At 38.0% G+C, this 22323-nt stretch overlaps 1 protein-coding gene and 1 pseudogene across 4 annotated transcripts in view; both read right to left on the bottom strand.

Annotated features, from left to right (window-relative positions):
- DNAH8 (dynein axonemal heavy chain 8) overlaps positions 1-22323 on the bottom strand; it is a 326388-nt gene that overhangs the window by 266992 nt on the left and 37073 nt on the right. For 3 of the 4 annotated variants that reach the window (XM_081523221.1, XM_081523219.1, XM_081523218.1), the window contains 5 exons: positions 17836-17943; positions 15447-15548; positions 7351-7497; positions 2998-3195; positions 697-773 (listed from right to left, as the gene is read on the bottom strand). In XM_081523221.1, the coding sequence (XP_081379347.1) occupies positions 697-773; positions 2998-3195; positions 7351-7497; positions 15447-15548; positions 17836-17943 (632 nt within the window). The remainder of the gene's footprint in view (positions 1-696; positions 774-2997; positions 3196-7350; positions 7498-15446; positions 15549-17835; positions 17944-22323) is intronic. The other variant, XM_081523222.1, reaches the window with a different exon arrangement.
- On the bottom strand, positions 11793-15278 carry LOC145517083 (dnaJ homolog subfamily C member 2 pseudogene; annotated as a pseudogene).

Raw genomic sequence — 22323 nt, 5'->3', positions numbered from 1 at the left:
GTTCCCTTTCCAATAACACTTAGGAAATTAACTTTAAGATATTACACAGCTGAGGAAAAATGTGACATCATTTCCTACTGAAAGACTTTCCTCAGTAAAATTCAATGAAAAAGATCATCCCATGTTTCAAATTTTCACCAGTCTATTTATGGTAATTGAAAGAAAAACACCAATACAGTATATTAATGCATATATATGGAATTTAGAAAGATGGTAACAACAACCCTGTATGCGAGACAGCAAAGGAGACACAGATGTAAAGAACAGACTTTGAGACTCTGTGGGAGAAAGCAAGGGTGGGATGATTTGAGAGAACCGCATTGAAACATGTATATTACCATACGTGAAATAGATCGCCAATCCAAGTTTGATGCATGAAAGAGGGCACTCAAAGCTGGTGCACTGGGACCAACCCAGAGGGATGGGATAGGAAGGGAGGTGGGAATGGGGTTTGGGATGGGGGACACATGTATACCCATGGCTGATTCATGAATGGCAAAACCACCACAATATTGTAAAGTAATTAGCCTCCAACTAAAATAAATAAATTAATTTTAAAAATAAAATCATAAAAAAGATTACTGTTCATAAGTTTCAAAGTTTACATACAGATTTCCAAAATTTTTTTGAAATGGTTATTTTCAGGTATAAAGTTATCCCACCTAGAAATTACACTGCTTAATGCATTATAAATACCTCTGAAGCAGTTGAAGAGCCTGCTGAGAAGATAAAATTTTTCCAAAAGTACTGTTCATAAATGCCTGTATCTGTACCTGAAATGCAATATTAATGTTTGTATGATTTTTTTGGATTAAAGAGAAGATTGGTTTTGTTTAACAACAATGAATGATTCTCCTACAGAATCAAAAGAGCCTTAAACACATCTACCATCTAAGCATGTAGAACTGCACTGTCCAGGATGGTAGCCACTGGCCACATGTTTCCACTGAGCACTTGAAAGTCACTACTTGGAAGCGAGATGTGCTGTAAATATAAAATACACACAAAACTTCAAAGACTTGGTATGAAAAAGAGAGTATAAAATATCTCATACTGGGTTTTGTTAGCGACATGTTAAAATGATAATATTTTTACTATGTTGGGGTGAATAAAGTGTATCATTAAAATTAACGTCACCTATTTCTTCTTACTTGTACACATGTGGCTACTAAAAAGTTAAAATTACATACGTGGTTTGCATTTGCTGCTCATTATTTATTGTATGTTGACCTACAGAATTTATGAAAGGAGTGAAAGTCCCTTACTGAGCACATTTCTTTGGGACATTTAGGAGTTCTTAGCATGTCTGTAGAGCAATGTAATGACACTATGCTCAGTCGCTCAGTCGTGTCCAACTCTTTGTGACCCCATGGACTGTAGCCCCCCAGGCCCCTCTGTCCATGGGATTCTCCAGGCAAGAATACTGGAGTGGGTTGCCATTTCCTTCTCCAATGACACTATAGACACCCATAGTGAACAGGTGTCATTGTCCAATACTGCTGCTCATCTTTGTCATGCTAATGAGGAATGAGATGCAGAAAATATTCTTCCAAGGCTCCGACCATCCTTAGCAGTGAACTCTAAACTCTTGGTGCCCAACTGATAGAGCTGAAGCACTCTGTAAACTACTTTCACTTATCGATTATATCGGTATTGTCTACAAATACATACCACACCCATTAATCAAAGATTGGAAAACCAAGGAAAGTTAAAACATTGTCATATCTTTCTAAATACTAAAAACTATGGCTTCTAAATTTACTGAAAGCTAAATTTGTATCTAAGACCACACAGTAAAGTCTTTACAACATATAATCTTTATTAATGAATCATAAAAATAATTTACGCAATAATTTTTTAAAAAGACAAATTCCCATTGCCATAATGACATAACTCCCAAAACCAAATACTAAAAGTAAAATATATCTTCATACCAGAGTCTGACTTTCAAAAACTAAAGGAAATCTGTGTCAAAAGGAAAAAATGTTGTTAGAATTTTAGGATCTTTTTAATTTAGAGTGCACAAATTATATATGTAATGTGGTTTTTAAAGAGTCTTTTAAAAAATGAAGGAAAAAATATCATTTTCCCACCTTCTTAGCAAGAATTTAAGACCCAGGAAGTAGACATTGTATATTCCTCTCCCTCTCTGTGTTTCCAGGACATTCGGCAGCAAAGAGGAGACCTGGAGCTCCGTCTGGGCTGACAGTTTTCAGTAAGAGAGTGTGTTAGGAGGTGGCTCAGATGGTAGCGAATTCACCTGCAATGTCGGAGACCCAGGTTTGATCCCTGGGTCGGGAAGATCCCGTGGAGAAGGGAGTGGCTACCCACTCCAGCATTTTTGCCTGGAGAATTCCTATCCCTCCCTGTGTTTCCAGGACATTATGTAGCAAGGAGGAGACAGGGGGCTATACCTGGACTAACAGTTTTCAGTATGATAGTAAATGGGGTCATATAAGCCCAAAAAGTGAAAGAGAAATATGTTACAGTCTTATCCCTCTGGGGTTCCTTCAGCTCTGACAGACAGGATGAGGGCCTTTTCAGAGCCATCCTCTAAGCTGCAGACAGAATGTGGTCACAAAGTGCAGTGCCAAGGGAAGAGTGATCCGTCTTCCTAATCTGTCCTCAAATCTTCTCACACTTGACCAAGAACAAGGCTTACAAATTCCCTCTCAGACTGCAAAAGTGACATGGGTCCTTGGCACAACAAAAACCGAATCTAATTTTTAATGCAAATGAAAAATAAACCCTAGCTACAAGAAGCCCTTTGGGCTTCTGGTTAGTTACTGATACTCTTTACTGAATAAACTCATTTTTCATTTTTTTAAAAAGGTGTAAAATATTTTGTGGACTAGTTAGAAAATTATTCACACCAGCAAGTATTTTTGATCAATTGGCAAGAGTAATTTGTAATAAATAGTAACTATGTTAATTTCAGTACAGTACTATTGATTACATTTCAGCTTTACTAAAGTAAAAGTATGTATAATTACTCACCTCTAAAGCATTGATTTTTGTCATAAAATCTAAGAAATCTGTGTCAAATTCTGTCCTTCTTGGATCCAGAATGTCATACTGTTTCTTCTTAACCCCTTGATATATACTTTTGAATTTTATTGCTATAATGTCTATTCCCTCTATGGTAGAATTGTTCAAGGCTGAGTATGTTTGCACAATAGTTATCATTTCTGTAATCTTAAAAACAAAAGTGTTACTTTATTTAAAAAGTTAGCACCCTTCCTCGGAATAAACTCTTAATGAATCAATGATTTTTTAAAAAAACCAATAAACAGGATCTAGAATCATTTAAATAAACCCAACAAGAGGAGATAAAATAGAAGACAAATCTCTACTCCAGTCATTATTATTCTTGGACTATTTAAGAAAGAAGATGTTTCAACAAAAGGAAAGAGTTTACAGCCTTTCTCAGAATTTGATCACTTTGCCTTTCAAGAGGAGGAGAGGCAGGGAGTAAAAGCCCTTGCAGATGTCTAACAGTTTCGGCTTGTTATTCTTGGGAATTTTATCAAAATCATTTCACTGGATTCAAAAGCGTTACCATCCTGCTTGGCACTCCCCACAGTTCTGATATGCAACACTAGCAATAAACCCACATTCAAGTAAAAGAAAGGCCCCACAATCCTGAAGGATGACTGCAGTCACTTCTGACCCTTAAAGAACCCTTGGGAGACAAATACTGTTTGATTCCACTTATATGAGGTATCTCAAACAGTCAAATTCATAGAGTCAGAAAGTACATTGGTAGAAGCCAGGGGCTGGCAGATGGGGGTTGTGAGGGGAGGGGGAACAAGGAGTTAGTGTTTAATGGGGAGACAGAGTTTGAGTTTAGGAAAGTGAAAAATTCCGAAGGTGGGTGATGGTAAAAGCCATACAGCAATGTAAATATACTTAGGGCCACTGAACTGTACAGATAAATATGGTTAAAATCATATGTTTTATATTATGTGACTTTCAGCACGATAAAAGAAAACCGTTTTGTTTAATAAGAACCCTGGGCAATCCTCATTATGAACTTTACCTCAGAAACAGTTGGCTCCACCTCAACATACCAACACTACCTACTTCACCATAAAGAAAAAGTCTTTCATGTCCACAGGCTCTCAGCTCTTCAATCTTCATCAGTGATTCCCCATCTTGATTCTTGCTCTGGAGAACAATACTGAAAGCTTCCCACTTCTCCTCTTCTCCCCCACAAATGTTCAGGGTGAGAAGAAAAGAACACTAAATACAGAGCTCTGGGAAACGCCAATATTCACCAAAATTGACATGGCAGGAAGAAGAAGAAGAAACAAAGGCTATATCATACCCACTTAATCTCAGCTCTTTAGGGCAGACGAACACACAAAACACCATCAAGTCTCCACCTTCCAAAAGGTAACTTTCAGGCACCCTAAGCTGACACACTAGAATTTTCCTCACTTATTCCTTAAATATCCCCAACATCTCTGCCCAACTCTGAGGTCTTGGCTCTCCAACTCCAAGCTCAATTATGTCTGTCCTTTGACTTTGGCAGTTGGTCATCCTGACATCTGAATCTCAGCTTTCCCTAACAGGATCTGGCTTAGCTTGCTCTTCTGTCCCTCCTTGACAGCTATTTAAGAGCTCACAGGGCAGGTCCAACAGTGGTCCCTGCTGTGCCCCATTCAGCACGGGAAGTCCACCAAGGCAGCTCAGTAACCACCTCTCAGTTCAGTTCAATCACTCAGACATGTCCGACTCTTTGTGACCCGATGGACTGCAGCACATCAGGCTTCCATGTCCATCACCAACTCTCGGAGCTTACTCAAACTCATATCCATCAAGTCAGTGATGCCATCCAACCATCTCATCCTCTGTTGTCCCCTTCTCCTCCCACCTTCAATCTTTTCCAGCATCAGGGTCTTTTCCAATGAGTCAGCTCTTTGCATCAGGTGGCCAAAGTATTGGAGTTTCAGCTTCAGCATCAGTCCTTCCAATGAACACCCAGGACTGATCTCCTTTAAGATGGACTGGTTGGATCTCTTTGCAGCCCAAGGGACTCTCAAGAGTCTTCTCCAACATCACGGTCCAAAAGCATCAATTTTTTGGTGCTCAGCTTTCTTTATAGTCCAACTCTCACCTCTATACATGACTACTGGAAAAATCATAGCTTTGACTAGACAGACCTTTGTTGGTAAAGTAATGTCTCTGCTTTTTAATATGCTGTCTAGGTTGGTCAGAGCTTTTCTTCCAAAGAGTAAGGTCCTTTTAATTTCATGGCTGCAGTCACCATCTACAGTGATTTTGGAGCCCAAGAAAATAAAGTATCTCACTGTTTCCATTACTTCCCCATCTATTTCCCATGAAGTGATGGGACCAGATGCCATGATCTTAGTTTTCTGAATGTTGAGTTTTAAGCCAACTTTTTCACTCTCCTCTTTCACTTTCATCAAGAGGCTCTTTAGTTCTTCTCCTCTTTCTGCCATAAGGGTGTTGTCATCTGTATATTTGAGGTTATTGATATGTCTCCTGGAAATCTTGATTACAGCTTCTGCTTCATCCAGCCTGGCATTTCGCATGATATACTCTGCACAAGGTTAAATAAGCAGGGTGACAATATACAACCTTGACATACCCTCTTCCCGATTTGAAACCAGTCTGTTGTTCCATGTCCAGTTCTAACTATTGCTTCTTGACCTGCATTCAGATTTCTCAGGAGGCAGGTCAGGTGGTCTGGTATTCCCATCTCTTTAAGAATTTTCACAGTTTGTTGTGATCCACACAGTCAAAGGCTTTGGTGTAGATAATAAAGCAGAAGTAGATGTTTTTCTGGAACTCTCTCGCTTTTTGATGATCCAACAGATGTTGGAATCACCTCTACAGGATTATAAAAAAAAAATTCTGGCCACATTTCAGGGTAACTATTATGCCCCATCTTTGAGAATCTGGAAACCAATATCCACCAGTTACACCTGGGAGAGATGCCAGCCAAAGGATTCTTAGCATAGGAGAGCTGGAATAACCTAGCAGCCAGAATGCACTTCAAGTAAGGCCCGTGGAGAGCGCTGCATTGGCTCTGACTGTTGAGCCTTTGTGGCATGAAGTTATACCCTTAAGACTGTAGTTAGGCTTCTCTAGAGGTGGGAAAGAGGTGAGTAGCTGAGGCAGCTTCCCATTATCACCTACTCCCTCTAGCATCAGGAATGCTTGGGCTGCTCCTTTACAGCTGGATGCCCAGCACTTGCCACCAAAGATCTTTATTGCGAATGGGTTAACCATTAAGGTCCGGCCCTGAAGCCCTACCAAGCATAACATTGCACCCAAGTCGGCAAGGGTACTTGCTCCTGGAAAAATTAAGAGTAACTAGGGCTCACCTCCGGGATTCAGACATATTAAAAGTCTCTGTGGAACAGGTTCTGACAATGGGACTTATTTATTCATTTGACCCATGCCAATACCATTCCAACTGGACATCTGTCCTCAAGAAATTCCCACTGTTCACAAAACAGTCTCATACAACATTTCCTAGATGCATCACCAAAAGCACAAGCAACAAAAGAAACACCTGATAAATCAGACTTGATGAAAATTTAAAACTTCATGCTTCAAAGAACACAATCAAGAAAATGTAGGAAGGACCAACTCAGTCACCTGGTTCTGTTTGGCACCCATACTTTCCCATCCTGGCATGTCTAGGAAATGCCCTTCAACTTGCACAATGCCCCTACCAATGTCCCAAAAATGATGAACAGGCTCCCAAGACCTAGGGAGCTTGCAGAATGGTGGGACCATGGGGAGGGTGGTACCTAGATGGTATCTCTGTAGGCAAAGGCTGACCCCAAGAAGACTCTGGGATGAGCTGCCCTATATCCTCTGACAAAACCTTACTTCTCTCCAGCCAGTCCTAAACAATGAATGAATCCAAGGTGCGGAAGTTTCTAATTCACATCTGTCCAGCAAAGACATCACACACATAATGTCTATGTTAAGACCATACATGCTGCCCTAGAAAAAGAGGTACCCTCATATCCAGATATGAAACAACTACCTGGTTCTGCCAGCTATTGCACATATGTCATCTCACACCTGTTCTCAGCTGCTATAACGCTTAAGAGCAGAGACTTGAGTTCAAGCTCCATAGATGAAGACAGAATTGAGGTCTCAAGAGAAGAGAAAGTCTACAACAGCTTTTGTGTGACTGGCAGAAGACAGTAACTAGGAATGAAAAAACAAGTTATAATAAAATGCAGCAATCTATGAGTACTATTGGATGAGTCAGATCAATAGTGAGATAAGAGATCTCAACAATGCTACATGAAGTATGAAATAACTGGAACAGTATGGTTGGCAGTGGAAACTGTGGCTGCTTACCTTCTCCAGTCTTTTGCAGAAAGCTTCAAATTTTCCAAATATGTACATTTCTGAAACCTCAAAAGATTTTTCCCCTGAGGACTCTAAAATCTGTTTCCTTGTTTTATGAAAAGATGCCTGATATTCCTTGAATAGAAAAATGCAGTCCTACAAGAGATTTAAAAGGGTGTGATATATAGTGAGCCATTTGTTTATGAGTAAAAAATTCAAAACTTCTATCCTCACACAGAACTGATCACAGCAGCCCCTCAACAGGGCTGTTGCTGCCAACATTAAAAATTCAAGTTCTCTGTCCACATATTGAAAGGTCCATGAAAAAACTCAATAGATTTTTTTTTTCTATTTTACAAAATATTCTCATTATTTCCCCTTAACTCTTATCGTTATCAAAGTATGACACATACTATTTGTTGTCAGATTTTCATGGCTAATTAGAACTTCCAGGTCAAAAATGATGTATCAATTCTGTTATCAATTATCTATTCAGTTGGCACCTTTTAATCAGCATTATTCACATACAAGTATAAAAAAACATTAAGATTGTGTAGTGCTAACTTATCATTCAACAGTCATTTCTCCACAAGGAGAGCATAAAGTCTTAGATGGAAACATTGCTGAAATCCTAATATTTGACTACAACTATACCGCTGGGCATTTCAACCAGGCAAAAAGAGAGGACAGTGTTACTAGTCTCTAGTAGGAATCCATTGTCAGGTCAAGCGAACCAAACCATCTTTTAAAAAATGTTAAACTTTTTCAAAGCCACCAATGTCCAGTCAAATCTCTAACATACTGTAAGCTCCCGGGTTCTGACTCCTCCATCTCCCTCTTGACTCTAGAAGGACCTATTGATTACACTGGACACACTTAGATAATCCAGGAGAACCTCCCCATCTTTAATTCCTCCTACAATCTGAATTTCCCTTTGACATTTAATATAACAAATTCCAGGAATTAGGATGAGAACATCTTTATTCTGTCTACCTCAGCCACTAAATCAGAATTTCTGTGAATGAGACACAGAAATCCATATGTTCAACCAGTTTCTCAGGTGATTCCTATAAACATTCATGTTTCTATAACTAGTCACATACCTACTTCTAACTATAACAAATAGTCCCCCATCTCAATCTCTAAAACAAAATCTTACTGTCTTCAAGGTTACTGATAATTTTTCACTTGACTTCCTTGAGATGCTAGGAATACAGATAGGATCCTTATCCTCCTGGAATATGCCATCTAATAGAAACTACTTTATATTATTTCTTCTCCACTAACCAAGTCCTTCATGTTGGACAGATAAGGTCCAAAGAATAATAATTCTTTCCATTGCTTCTTCCAACACATTTGAAAATTATTCCCGAAAACTATACAGTAAAAGTTTCCTGTAAAGATTTCAGATGCGATATAAATTGGGTTAAACTATAATTTGGAAAACCAAACTTTTCAGTACATAAATAGCTAGTGACCTGAAGGATATTAAAAGAATTATGAGAATAAATTGCTAAGTTCTATGTCAAGAGTTCTGGCTCCTGCTAATAGGTCAACTTAGAGGGAAAGATCTCTGCCTCCCACTCCCAAAATTAACACTGGAGAAGTTCTAGAGGACAACATGGAATCCAGAAAATAACAACAACAACAACAACAGAAATGATTAAGCTCCCAGGAACAGTATGGGTTGTTTTGAATCTGAGGATTGAGTGAGCAAGAATGATTGAGAAAACAATGGAAGAAGATAAGTAATACTGTTAATGAATAAGGGGACATATTACATAATAAAGCAAAGATTAATAAGATAACATTATCAACATTATGCCAATAATTTACAAATTTTAGAAAAATTGAATAAATTCCTCAAAAATATAAACTTACCAAACTGACTCAAGAATAAGTGAAAGAAAAGTCAAAAAATTGGTTTTTAAAAAAATGAAGCTATGTATTTTTTAAAAATAGACGCCAGGGACTAATATCTAGAATATATAAAGAACTCTTACAACTCAACAAAAGCAGAACAACTCAGTTCAAAAGTGAGTAAAGAATTTGAAAGATATTTCTCCAAGGAACATATACAAATTGCCAATATGTATTTGAAAATATGCTCAACTATTATCAGACATTAGAGAAATGCAAATCAAAACACAATGGGATACCAGTTCACAGGCATTAGGATAGCTATTACCAAAAAAGAAAAAGAACAAATAACAAGCACTGGTGTGGATGTGGAGAAACTGGAACTCTCATGCATTGTTGGTGATCACGTAAAATGGAACAGCAGCTACGGAAAACAGCTTAATGGTTGTGCAAAAAGTCAAATATAGAAATGCCATATGATCCAGCAATTCCACTTTTAGGTATATACTCAAAATAAAGAGACTCAAAGAGATCATTACACAACAATGTTCATATCAGCATTATTCACAATAGTCAAAGTGGTAACAACCCAAATGTCTATCAAAAGATGAATGGATAAACAAATTCTGGTATATCCATACAATGGAATATTACTCAGCCATAAAAAGGAATGAAATTCTAATACATGCCACAATATGAACTTTGAAAAATTATGTATGTCAAAAAAGAGGCCAGCACTGAAGGACAAATACTGCCTGATTCCACCTATATAAAACACCTAGAAGAGACAAATATATGGAGACAGAAAGTAGAACAGAGATGACCAGGGGCTTGGAGACAGGGAATAACAAGTTGTTGCTTAATGGATATAGAGTCTCAGTCTGTGGAGATGAAAACATTCCAGAAATTGATAGTGGTAATGGTCACACAATATTGTGAATGTGCTTACTGCCAATGAACCACACATTTTAAAATAGCTAAAATGGTAAATTTTACATTGTATATATTTTATCACAATTTTTTTAATTTTAATGATAAGAAAAGGAAACAATAATTTTTAAATCTTTCCACAAAAAAATCAAGCTCAATGAGTTACATGAGTTCTATCCAGATATTTTCTTTGTATAATAACTGCAGTTTTATAGTACTCAGCAGTGCATAGTTTGTCTAGTACTCAGCAGTGGCCACAGGACTGGAAAAGGTCAGTTTTCATTCTAATCCCAAAGAAAGGCAGTGCCAAAGAATGTTCAAAATACCACACAATTGCACTCATCTTACACACTACCAAAGTAATGCTTAAAATTCTCCAAGCCAGGCTTCAACAGTACGTGAACTGTGAACTTCCAGATGTTCAAGCTGGATTTAGAAAAGGCAGAGGAACCAGAGATCAAATTGCCAACATCTGTTGGATCATCAAAAAAAGAAGAGAGTTTCTGAAAAACATCTACTTCTGCTTTATTGACTACACCAATGCCTTTGACTGTGTGGATCACAACAAACTGAAAATCCTTAAAGAGATGGGAATACCAGACCACCTGACTTGTCTCCTGACATATCTGTATGCTGGTCAAAAAGCAACAGTTAGAACCAGACATGGAACAACAGACTGGTTCCAAACTGGGAAAGGAGTACATCAAGGCTGTATGTTGTCACCCTGCTTATTTAACTTATATGCAGAGTACATCACGCCAAATGCCGGGCTAGATGAAGAACAAGATGGAATCAAGATTGCCAGGAGAAATATCAATAAACTTAGATACACAGATGACACCACCCTTATGGCAGAAAACGAAGAAGAACTAAAGAGCCTCTTGATGAAAGTGAAAGAGGAGAGTGAAAAAGTTGGCTTAAAACTCAACATTCAGAAAACTAAGATCATGGCATCTGGTCCCATCACTTCATGGGAAATAGATGGGGAAGCAATGGAAACAGTGAGAGACTTTATTTTGGGGGGCTCCAAAATCAGTGCAGATGGTGACTGCAGCCATGAAATTCAAATATGCTTGTTCCTTGGTGGAAAAGCTCTGACCAACCTAGACAGCATATTAAAAAGCAGAGACATTACTTTGCCAACAAAGGTCTGTCTAGTCAAACCTATGGTTTTTCCAATAGTCATGTATGGATGTGAGAGTTGGACTATGAAGAAAGCTGAGCACCAAAGAATCGATGCTTTTGAAATGTGGTATTGGAAAAGACTTTTGAGAGTCCCTTGGACTGCAAGGAGATCCAACCAGTCCATCCTAAAGGAGATCAGTCCTGAATATTCATTGGAAGGACTGATGCTGAAGCTGAAACTCCAATACTTTGGCCACCTGATGTGAAGAACTGACTCACTGGAAAAGACCCTGATGCTGGGAAAGATTGAAGGCAGGAGGAGAAGGGGACGACAGAGGATGAGATGGTTGGATGGCATCAGTGACTTGATGGACATGAGTTTGAGTAAGCTCCAAGAGTTCATGATGGACAGGGAAGTCTGGAGTGCTCCTGTGCATGGGCTCAAAAAGAGTTGGACATGACTGAGTGACTGAACTGAACTGAACTCAACTTGCAGTTTTATTTTCTAAATGCACATATAACAGTCTGTCATTATGTCATTTCATGGCTCTATCTGAATTTAGCACTTGTTCTTGAGCATCTTTCTTTGCTTTCACCATCTTAGCAAGTTTCATGTGTCATTTTGGTAGTCCTTTTTTGTTGTGCCAGATACTACTTCTGCTATTTTTCTCCATCTTTCAGGTGTATTTACTACCCAATAAATACATTTTCAAAGCTTGTTCCAAAAGCTTCTGTTCTTCTGTTGTCATGACATGAAATCTGCACATGTATATTCAAATTGTTCTGAAGGTGCTGACAGAACCTTCAGCACTCAAGGTACTGACAATTTGAGGCTCCTCTTCATACAGTATGCCATCTTTTCAATGATGGCCAAGTTTTTAGAGACCCTTTTTGCCAATAAAATCTTTGGCAGTTTTCTTGACTCCCAGAAGTAGCATACACATTCATGTAATTGGCAATAACTTCCCATCTTGAATTTGTCCCAGCAAGGAAAAGGCTCACAGATTTAATTAGCAACTGCAGATCAATTCTCTTCTAACCAATTTTTACTGCCATTTACACATTCAACAGTTGATGTCTCTGCATTCTTAGATATTTGGTACATACTCAACTTCCTTTCTCTTCTAGTTTGCTCATTTTCTTCTATCTGTTTTGCCAGAGCAGTCATTCCTATTTCTTTCGTTGGTGATGTGAGTTTTTCACTTAAGTACAGTAAGCTTGCAAGTTCAAGGGTATCACCAAGTTTTTCCACTTCTTCCATTACTTTAATTGGCTTCATCTCATCATCAGAAATGTGATTCCAGGTCTTCCATGAATTTTGAAGTTTTTGCTACCTTTCCCTTTTCTTATGGAGATATAGTTGACATATAACATTACGTCAGGTGGCGCTAGTGGTAAAGAACCCACCTGCCAATACAGGAGACATAAAGAGACGTGGGTCCCATCCCTGGTTTGGGAAGATCCCCTGGAGGAGGGCATGTCAACCCACTCCAGCATCCTTGCCTGGAGAATCCCACAGACAGAGCCTGGCGGCCTATGGTCCACAGGGTTGCAAAGAGTTGGACATGACTGAGCAACTTAGCATGCACACACAACATTATATTAGTTTCAGGTGTAAAACATAATGATTTGATATTGCCTTTCCCTCTTAATGACTTTTTTTTTCCTGGATATCTTTTTTCTTCTTTGCCAGTAATGCATTTTGTCAAACTTCCTCTTCTTTCTCCTTAGTTACCCAAACAGCTCCTAATCGAGCTCATCTCTATTTTCTTTAGCTTCTTTCTTCTTCATTTTTCCTTCCGTTTTTCTTCTTGCATCACAGTTATATGCATTAGCAACTGACCTTCCATTCATTTCATTTTTCTTCGTGCCCTTGTTGCTCTGTTCTGCTTTTCAATCTCTCTCCTCTCATCATGACATTCTGCTTTTTTCCCCCTTCATTTAAATAAGAAAATTCTCTCCAAGAATAAAAATTAAACCAGCAGGAATAAAATGCCTCTAACAAAAGGGATGAATTCATATCATTAGGTTTACGTTTTCCTTTTTACCACCTGTAATACATTTCAAACACTTGGGAAAACACTTAGAAGAAACTATCCGTTGCTTCACTTCTAGAAGGAACTGAGTTATCAAAAGCAAGAACTATACACTTAATTTCTCCTCTTTTCACTCAATCAGACATTTCATAAGCTCTATTTATGCAAGTGAAGTTGTCATTATCTCCTTCTTTAAATGGCTCACCAGCTCTTTGGGTACTGTTTTAAAACCGCTGCATTACGCGCTGCTTTGGTCTGTCTCTATCTAAATACTGCATAATGATTCTGGTTCTTCCAGTCTTTGGGTTTAAGTGTTTTCAGGAAGAGAGACTATCCTAATTGCAATTCCTCATCTTCTGTTTCCTCTGACCCCTCTTTCTTATCCTCTGGTTGAAGAGGTCAGAGCATGGTTATGGCAGTGCTCAGGACCAACCCTGTGAGCCCAGCAGTTCACGTCCTAGGGCACTGAGCATCCTTTCTTGCTCTGCCTCCCAGTCTCAGCCTCCTGCCTTAACTCTGCAAAGCCCAGAATCTAGCACATGAAGAAAGCAACAACCACTTCCAGATGGAGACTTCCTGGTATGGCAATTTCTTTCAGACTTTCAAAATAACAGATCGCTTGGATTTTCTACAGACTCCTCCAGAGACTGGAAAAGATGGGAGTACTTTCTTCCCTTCCTTCAGTCGTATTCATTCTGAGACCTTAGTGCCAGAAACACTGACAAGGATACTGTGAGAAAAGAAAATTTACAAGCTACCTCTCTCATGAGTATAGTTGCAAAAGGTCCTATAGAAAAATGTAGCAAAGTGAATTTAACAATGTCTTTAAAAAGATAATTACACCATAAGTTGAGTTTACCCTAGGGATATCAGAATAGTTTCATTTTAGATAACCTAAAAATGTCATCTAAGCTACACTCCAATACTTTGGCCTCCTGATGAGAAGAACTGACTCATTGGAAAAGACCCTAATGCTGGGAAAGATTGAAGGCAGGAGGAGAAGGGGACAACAGAGGATGAGATGGTTGGAGGGCATCACTGACTCAATGGACATGAGTTTGAGTAAACTCTGGGAGTTGGCAATGGACAGGGAGGCCTGGCGTGCTGCAGTCCTTGGGGTTGCAAAGAGTTGGACATGACTGAGCGACTGAACTGAACTGAACTGAACTGAAGCTACTCTCTCAGTTTGTCCCACCCTCTCCCTCCCACACTGTGTCCACAAGTCTGTTCTCTATGTCTGTGTCTCCACTGCTGCCCTGCAAATAGATTCATCGGTACCATCTTTCTAGAGTCCATACACATGTGTTAATATACAATATCTGTCTTTCTCTTTCTGACTTAATTCACTCTGTACAATGGGCTCTAGGTTCATCCCCCTCTTTAGGACTGACTCAAACACACAAGGAGCTCAACCCAGTGCTCTGTGACAACCTAGAGGGGTGGGATGGGTGGGAGATGGGAAGGAGGTTCAAGAGGGAGGGGACATGTGTATACCTATGACTGACTCATGTTGATACATGGCAGAAACCAGCACAATATTGTAAAGCGAATGTCTCGCAATAAAAAATTTTTCCAAAATGTCATCTATTATGTTAACAGATTAAGGAGAAAAATTTTATAACCTCCTCAATGAGTAAGTGCATAAAAACTTTTTTCAAAACCCATTCATAACTTTTAATAATATCTCCTAGTAACCAAAACTAGGAGTGAAACTTCCTGGAATTTAATCAATGGTGTGCTAAAGCATCAAACCAAACAGGGAAATGTTAGAAGCATTTTCTTCCAAAAGAAGATCAGAATAAGATGCCAACTATCACGAGTTCTACTTCAGGATGCATGACAGTCCCAGCCAATGAAAAAGGCAAGAAACTGAAATTTAACAAGGGATGGAATAAGAGGAGTGGTCAGGGCATATGTAAGAGTCCTCGAGAGGGGTCGGATACTGGCAGCCATGGAGAAGGTGAGGATTGAACGGTGCCCCACCATGAGCACTAAACACAAAGGGACGCAGATAATTTTAACGAAGTGCTTTTTATATGCTCGTGCTACTCTGCACAATACTTTTTCAAAGTTAGCACACTTTATCAATGAAAAAAGTAAACAGAATTGAGCCAGTGGTAAAAGCTTTAAGAAAATAAAAATACTTGTACAAACCTGAATTTTCTTTAGTACCACTGGTGTTTCCTGATCCCATACATGATTCGTTCCCCCATCAGTAATATATGCTTTACATGCTGTCACCATTTGGTTGGTTACCTAAAATAAAATATAAGTCCAAAATAACTATAGGTAGAGAAAGAAATAGAATAAGTTTTTTTTAAAGCATAAGCATGTTCTAAATCAAAAACATGATAAATAGCAAACATAAAATTAATTACAGAATATAAAAAACAGAGAAAAACACATTTCAGTCAAAACAAATAAAACCCAAAGTCACATTTACCTACTTCATTTAACTCAGTGTCACTGGGACTAACAGTTTCAAAGTCAACTATATTTTCCCCTTGTCTATTTCTCTTCTAATTAGGACTTAATCCAGTCCAGCTGTGATTCTTCACTATCCTTCACATGCAAACTAAATATTAAGTTAACCACCTCTCACATCCCCCAAAATAGTGAAAGAAAAAAAAAAAACCAAGATAGCCATTTAAATGGTCAGGAAGTTAGATCAAGATGGCACACTGACATACAGAAATTTTGGAGAATTCCTAAAATATGGAATCATATCTAAAGGGGAAAAGGACTAGAGAAAGCCAGTAACCTTCTGGAGAAGGTTACTTGGAGGTGAAACAGCTATAGAAATTTTTTAAGATAGGAGACAATGTGAGGTGACCCTTAGCTGTAACCCTGAACACTGAATTTGGAGCAACTTGTACAGCAGGCAACAGTGACACATGCTGAAAGGACAAAGTGATAAGTAGACCACAGCCTCGGAGAGGTGTGGCCCAAGTAGCTACTGCACCCACAAGGGGACATATCAGAGAGAAAGCTATTCCCACTCCCTTCCAACAGTAAGTTATCCCCCTTTCTCGCAACAGTAAATTATTTTATTTTCACAAAATAAACAGAACCCAGAGGCAAATCAGGAATCTCAAATACAAAGATGGGCAGACAACCAAGAATCATCAAGAAACTGAAAAAAACAAACATGGTGACAGAAGCATTAAATTCAACAAAGAGAGAAAATACAGAAAAGATATGTGTGAAATCTTTTTAAATAGCTTTTATTAACTAAATTAGTTCATGAGAAAGATATGAGAGGATTTTTACATCATGAAAAGAAAACAACAAAAGAACTTGGTAACTGAAATTTGTACTGACCAGTAATTGGGATATAAATGAAGAGGCAGTGAGTGAGCTGAAAGGTCAAAGGACAAAGATGGACCAAAAAGATAATAATTAAAGAATATAGATTTTAGATTTAAGAAAAGGGAATAAATTGCATAGGTGGATATAATCAGAAGTAAAGAGGAAAAGTTCCCCAAAATGAAGAGAGACGACAGTCTTTTTGAAGTAAAACAAACTCAGCAAGTATAGAACAAGATAAATGTAAAAAGAGCATTATTTTGAAATTTTAGAAGTTCAAGAATAAAGAACAAATCCTAAAATCTTCCTATGATAATAAAACAGGTTTCCTACAAAGGAAGAACAGTAAGATGCAACAACATAGTACACAATGGCATCCTCGAAGTTCCAGGAAAAAATTATATTGAACTTAAGAATCCCAAACTAACATTTGAGTGGTAGGGCAAAATGAAGCAATTTTCAGACATGCAGGAATTCAAGGGGCTCACCGCAGAAACCCTCTCTCGAAGAATTACTTAAGAATTTTTTTCAGCAAAAGAAAGAATAAATTCAAGACAAAGGAAGACGTGGAAATCACAACACAAATCAAAGAAACTAGCAATACTTAGATTTCAGTCTGAACACCTGTTGATTATAATGTTGAAAAAATAGCAACAATAACATGCAACTAGCAATCTCCATGTGGAACATGTAGCAAGGAGGAAGACAAGCAACAGGGAAGTATCCTAAGGTTCTTGCCATGTTTGGGACATAGATAATGAATGATTAAACCTATCCTTTGATTTAAAAAACAAAGGTTGAAATGTGACTGTTATGTTCTACTTGAATTATTTACAAGTAAATTCTATTCATGTGTTTCTTGGATAATTTTTCCAAATATTTAAAACAATTAATCAAATGACACTACATGGTAAGATTTTACATAAACCCAAGAAGTAGAAGTAGCTAAGAGGCATTATTAACAATACACCCAATTTTTACCTCTTATGCAAAACTATTTGGAATGAATAAATTAGAAAATCGTCAGATACATTTAAACAAGTCTTGGGCACTTACCTCTGACAAGCAGAAAAGTCCCCCTTCAATTAAGTACAACTGACTCCAGGCAACATCTTTCTTTTCTTGTCCACAAAGTATGAAAATCCAGAATTTCCCTTTTCCCTTCTCTGGCTCACATGAAAAGCGCTGCTAACTTTTTCACAGGGTTACATGTGTGGCTTCTTCCCTTGAAACTTACCTTGATAAACAATGAGGTCATTCTCTCAGAAGTATTATAGTACCTGGACACACTGTGAATCATTCTGATGGCATTTATCAAATTTTGTATTCCATGTGCCATGGAAACCTAAAATTAAAATATAGCAAGTGAATTCCACCATACGTTCATATTTTTAATAACCAGAAAGCTATAATATTCAAAACTCTAAACTTACATGAAACAGTGTAACATTTTACTAAATGCAAAGTGATATCCTTGACAGGATACTGACACAGAGAAATCAGTTTTGACAAATGTGCCAAGGTAATGCAAGATGTTAACAGGAGAAATTAGGTGAAGAGAATTCTGTACTATCATTGCAACTTTTCTGTACATGTAAACTTCAAGTTTCATTTATGGGAATTCCCTGGCGGTTCAGTGGTTAAGGCTTGGCACTTCCACTGCAGGGGTCCCGGGTTCAATCCCTGGTTAGGGAACTAAGATCCTGCAAGCCACATGACATGGCCTAAAAAAAAATTTTGTTGTTGTTTAAAGAAAAGATTTTTGAAGTGAAGTTACTTAAGGATTAATAGCTCAAGTTCTTCTTTTTAAAGATGAAGAAACTGGTATCTTGAGGGGTAAAATGACTAATGCATGGTTAAAAAGCTGGTTATTGGTTATTCGACTCAATTCGCCTATCAGAAAGCCTAGGAAGTGCTACCAAGTTCTAAGAGTACTGACAGAATTCCATATATAAGGAAACTATCCTGGAGGAGGTCAAGGCAGGGTGGGAGAGACGCAAACAAACAACTGAAACAAGTAGAATGGCATGGATCAAAGCAGACCAAGTGCATCCGAGATAACAAACTATTGGTAACATATATTGAAAGGTTACTATGCACCAAGCACTAAGCAAAGAGCTTCACATATTATCTAAATTTATGCTGACAATGACCCTTTAGGGCGGGTTTGATTTCATCAGATCTAAAACATCACTTCATTCCAATCACATCATTCCATCACATTATTTCATTCCAATCCCAAAGAAAGGCAATGCCAAAGAATGCTCAAACTACCCCACAATTGCACTCATCTCACACGCTAGTAAAGTAATGCTCAAAATTCTCCTAGCCAGGCTTCAGCAATACGTGAATTGTGAACTTCCAGATGTTCAAGCTGGTTTTTGAAAAGGCAGAGGAACCAGAGATCAAATTGCCAACATCCGCTGGATCATCAAAAAAGCAAGAGAGTTCCAGAAAAACATCTATTTCCGCTTTATTGACTATACCAAAGCCTTTGACTGTGGGGATCACAATAAACTGTGGAAAATTCTGAAAGAGATGGGACTACCAGAACACCTGACCTGTCTCTTAAGAAACCTGTATGTAGGTCAGGAAGCAACAGTTAGAACTGGACATGGAACAACAGACTGGTTCCAAATAGGAAAAGGAGTACATCAAGGCTGTATATTGTCACCCTGCTTATTTAACTTATATGCAGAGTACATCGTGAGAAAACGCTGGGCTGGAAGAAACACAAGCTGGAATCAAGATTGCCGGGAGAAATATCAATAACCTCAGATATGCAGATGACACCACCCTTATGGCAGAAAGTGAAGAAGAACTAAAGAGCCTCTTGATGAAAGTGAAAGAGGAGAGTGAAAAAGCTGGCAAGATCATGGCATCCAGTCCCATCATTTCATGGCAAATAGATGGGGAAACAATGGAAACAGTGGCAGACTTAATTCTTTTGGGCTCCAAAATCATTGCAGATGGTGACTGCAGTCATGCAATTAAAAGACGCTTGCTCTTTGGAAGAAAAGCTCTGACCAACCTAGACAGCATAGTAAAAAGCAGAGACATTACTTTGCCGACAAAGGTCCGTCTAGTCAAAGCTATGGCTTTTCCACTAGTCATGAATGGATGTGAGAGTTGGACTATAAAGAAAGCTGAGCACCGAAGAAATGATGCTTTTGAACTGTGGTGTTGGAGAAGACTCTTGAGAGTCCCTTGGACTGCAAGGAGATCAAACCAGTCAATCCTAAAGGAAATCAGTCTGGAATATTCATTGAAAGGCCTGAAACTCCAATACTTTGGCCACCTGATGCAAAGAACTGACTCATTGGAAAAGACCCTGATGCTGGGAAAGATTGAAGGCGGGAGGAGATAGGGATGACAGAGGATGAGATGGTTGGATAGCATCACCAACTTGATGGACATGAGTTTGAGCAAGCTCCAGGAGTTGGTGATGGACAGGGAAGCCCGGCATGCTGCAGTCTATGGGGTCACAAACAATGGGACACGACTGAGCGACTGGACTGAACTGAAGAAAGCAGGGTGGGATGCTCAAGACAGGGAGTCTAACTCCCACAAAAAACTAAGCCACCAAACTATGCATGAAATTAACAAGCCATGAAGAAAGATGGAGCAAAGCTTACATGTCCCAATCCTGCTCTTTGGGAGGAGATGGAAAATAAACTCTTCTGAGATTCTGTACCACAAGCTGGTGCTCACTCACTGGCATCTGAATTCACACCAACAGTACCAAAACCAAAACAAACACTACCCTCCCAGGAAAGAATTAGTAATTTCAGTTGGTGTCGTGTTCACAATGATTCATAAAACTTGACTGACTATAAAATGTACTCTGAGTACAGAGATGTTAAAATGTGAAAAAAATGAGTCAGAATCTATAAATTAATAATTAATAAATTATTCCCATTTTGCAAATGAGAAAACAGAAATGTGGAGAAGTACCTTGTCCAAGTCACACAGCTGTAATATAAGCATAGCTATGTGCCTGAGATTTTGAGATCCTGTCTTTAACCTTGATGCAAATCACTATGGAAGAACAGATAAGGTCAGGGGTATTCCTGACCTCCAGTAGTTTGCCTTTTAATTGCTAGGGCAATTTAAAATATATAAAAAGATTTTTTTAATGGTGGTGGAATAAATAAAACCAGGAAAAACAACCACCGATGAGGGTACTACATGTCGTAGGTATGAGGTGTAACCATGACATAACTAAATCAATTTTATGTGGCTTATGAAAATTAGTATCATCACTTTTCATATTATATTGTTATCTGTAGATCAACAAGATTCTAATGAAAATATGCCTAGAATTCCTTCCACCCTCAATAAGGCAACCTTATAAAGGATGAAAAAGGCCTGGGGATAATATCAAATGGGCCCACCAGGAAAATGCCCTTCATCTGAATTTTAAACATTATTATTTATAATAATAGCTCCTTGAGTGCACAGTTCTCGACTATATATAGAGTTTAGACATTTTATACATAAAATAGATAAGAGTACATATGCCTATACACAATACCAGGATGAAAACATGAAACATGAAACACAAAATTCATAAAATTTTACCAACAAGAAATAGAAGCATGAGTCCTCCACTTTTCCTGCTCAACTGGCAGTTACAAACTTAACAGCAACTGCTTTTAATGAGAATAAAGAAAATGAGGGGAAAAAAAGAATTTTTAAAACCACAGAAATGGCTTACGAGGGGGAAGAAATTGTAAGACCTAATACTAATAGTATTTCACTAATTTTAAAAGATAATGTTCAAAATATTCCTACATCAAAGAATGTCAGAAGCTCAGTAATAACAAAATAACAATAATAATGAAGTACATCCATGGCTAGAGCAACTGAACAAAGTTTTTTTCCTCTATTTTATACAATTTCCACATGATCTTATGTGTGAATGTGAAGGGTGGGTCACAAGTCTGCTTAACATTTCTACTCTTGGGTAGAATTAAATCGCTTGAATGTCATTATCAATGATTAAGGAAAACAAGAAAAAATGGAATAAACTGAAAAATAACATCAGCCCTCATCCTCACTGAACAAAGGTTTTTAAATTACTAGGATGAAAAGAAGTAAAACTAAAACTAAATGATTTGAAAATTATATAGTTTTAAACAAGTCTTTTGAATCATGATGTTGAAAGTAGTATACCTTAAAACTCTGAGGTCTTGGTAACAATAAAAAGCATTGTTATTTTCTTCCAAGTTTACTTTTTATAGTGAAAACTTTTAAATATATAGAAAAGTACACAGAACATTATAATATTCATATATATTCTCTTTCAGCATGCTTATTTTTATACAACTTTTAAAGGATATATATTCTTTTATTATGTTGAGGTACATTCTTACCATACCCAGTTTATTGAGAATTTTTATAATGAAAGGATGTTGAATTTGTCAAATGCTTTTTCTGCATCTATTGATAATCATACGATTTTTATCTTTCATTCTGCTAACGTGAGGTGTCTCGTTTATTGACTGGCATATGTTGAACCATCTGTGCATTCCAGAAATAAATCCCCCTTGGTCACAGTGTGGGATTCTTTTAATGTGCTGTGGAATTTGGCTTGCTACTGTTTTGTTGAGAATTCTTACATCTGTATTCATCAGGGGTATTGACCGGTAGTTTAATTTTTTGAGGCGTCCTTATCTGGCTTTGGTGTTATGAGGGTAACGCTGGTTGAGCATCCTCTCTTGCT

Source organism: Giraffa tippelskirchi, chromosome 8 (assembly GCF_054371585.1).
Source record: "Giraffa tippelskirchi isolate mGirTip1 chromosome 8, T2T-mGirTip1v1.2.pri, whole genome shotgun sequence".
Taxonomy (NCBI): Eukaryota; Metazoa; Chordata; class Mammalia; order Artiodactyla; family Giraffidae; genus Giraffa; species Giraffa tippelskirchi.
The sequence above is the reverse complement of the archived record's forward strand: the minus strand, read 5'-3'. Positions and strand labels throughout refer to the sequence as shown.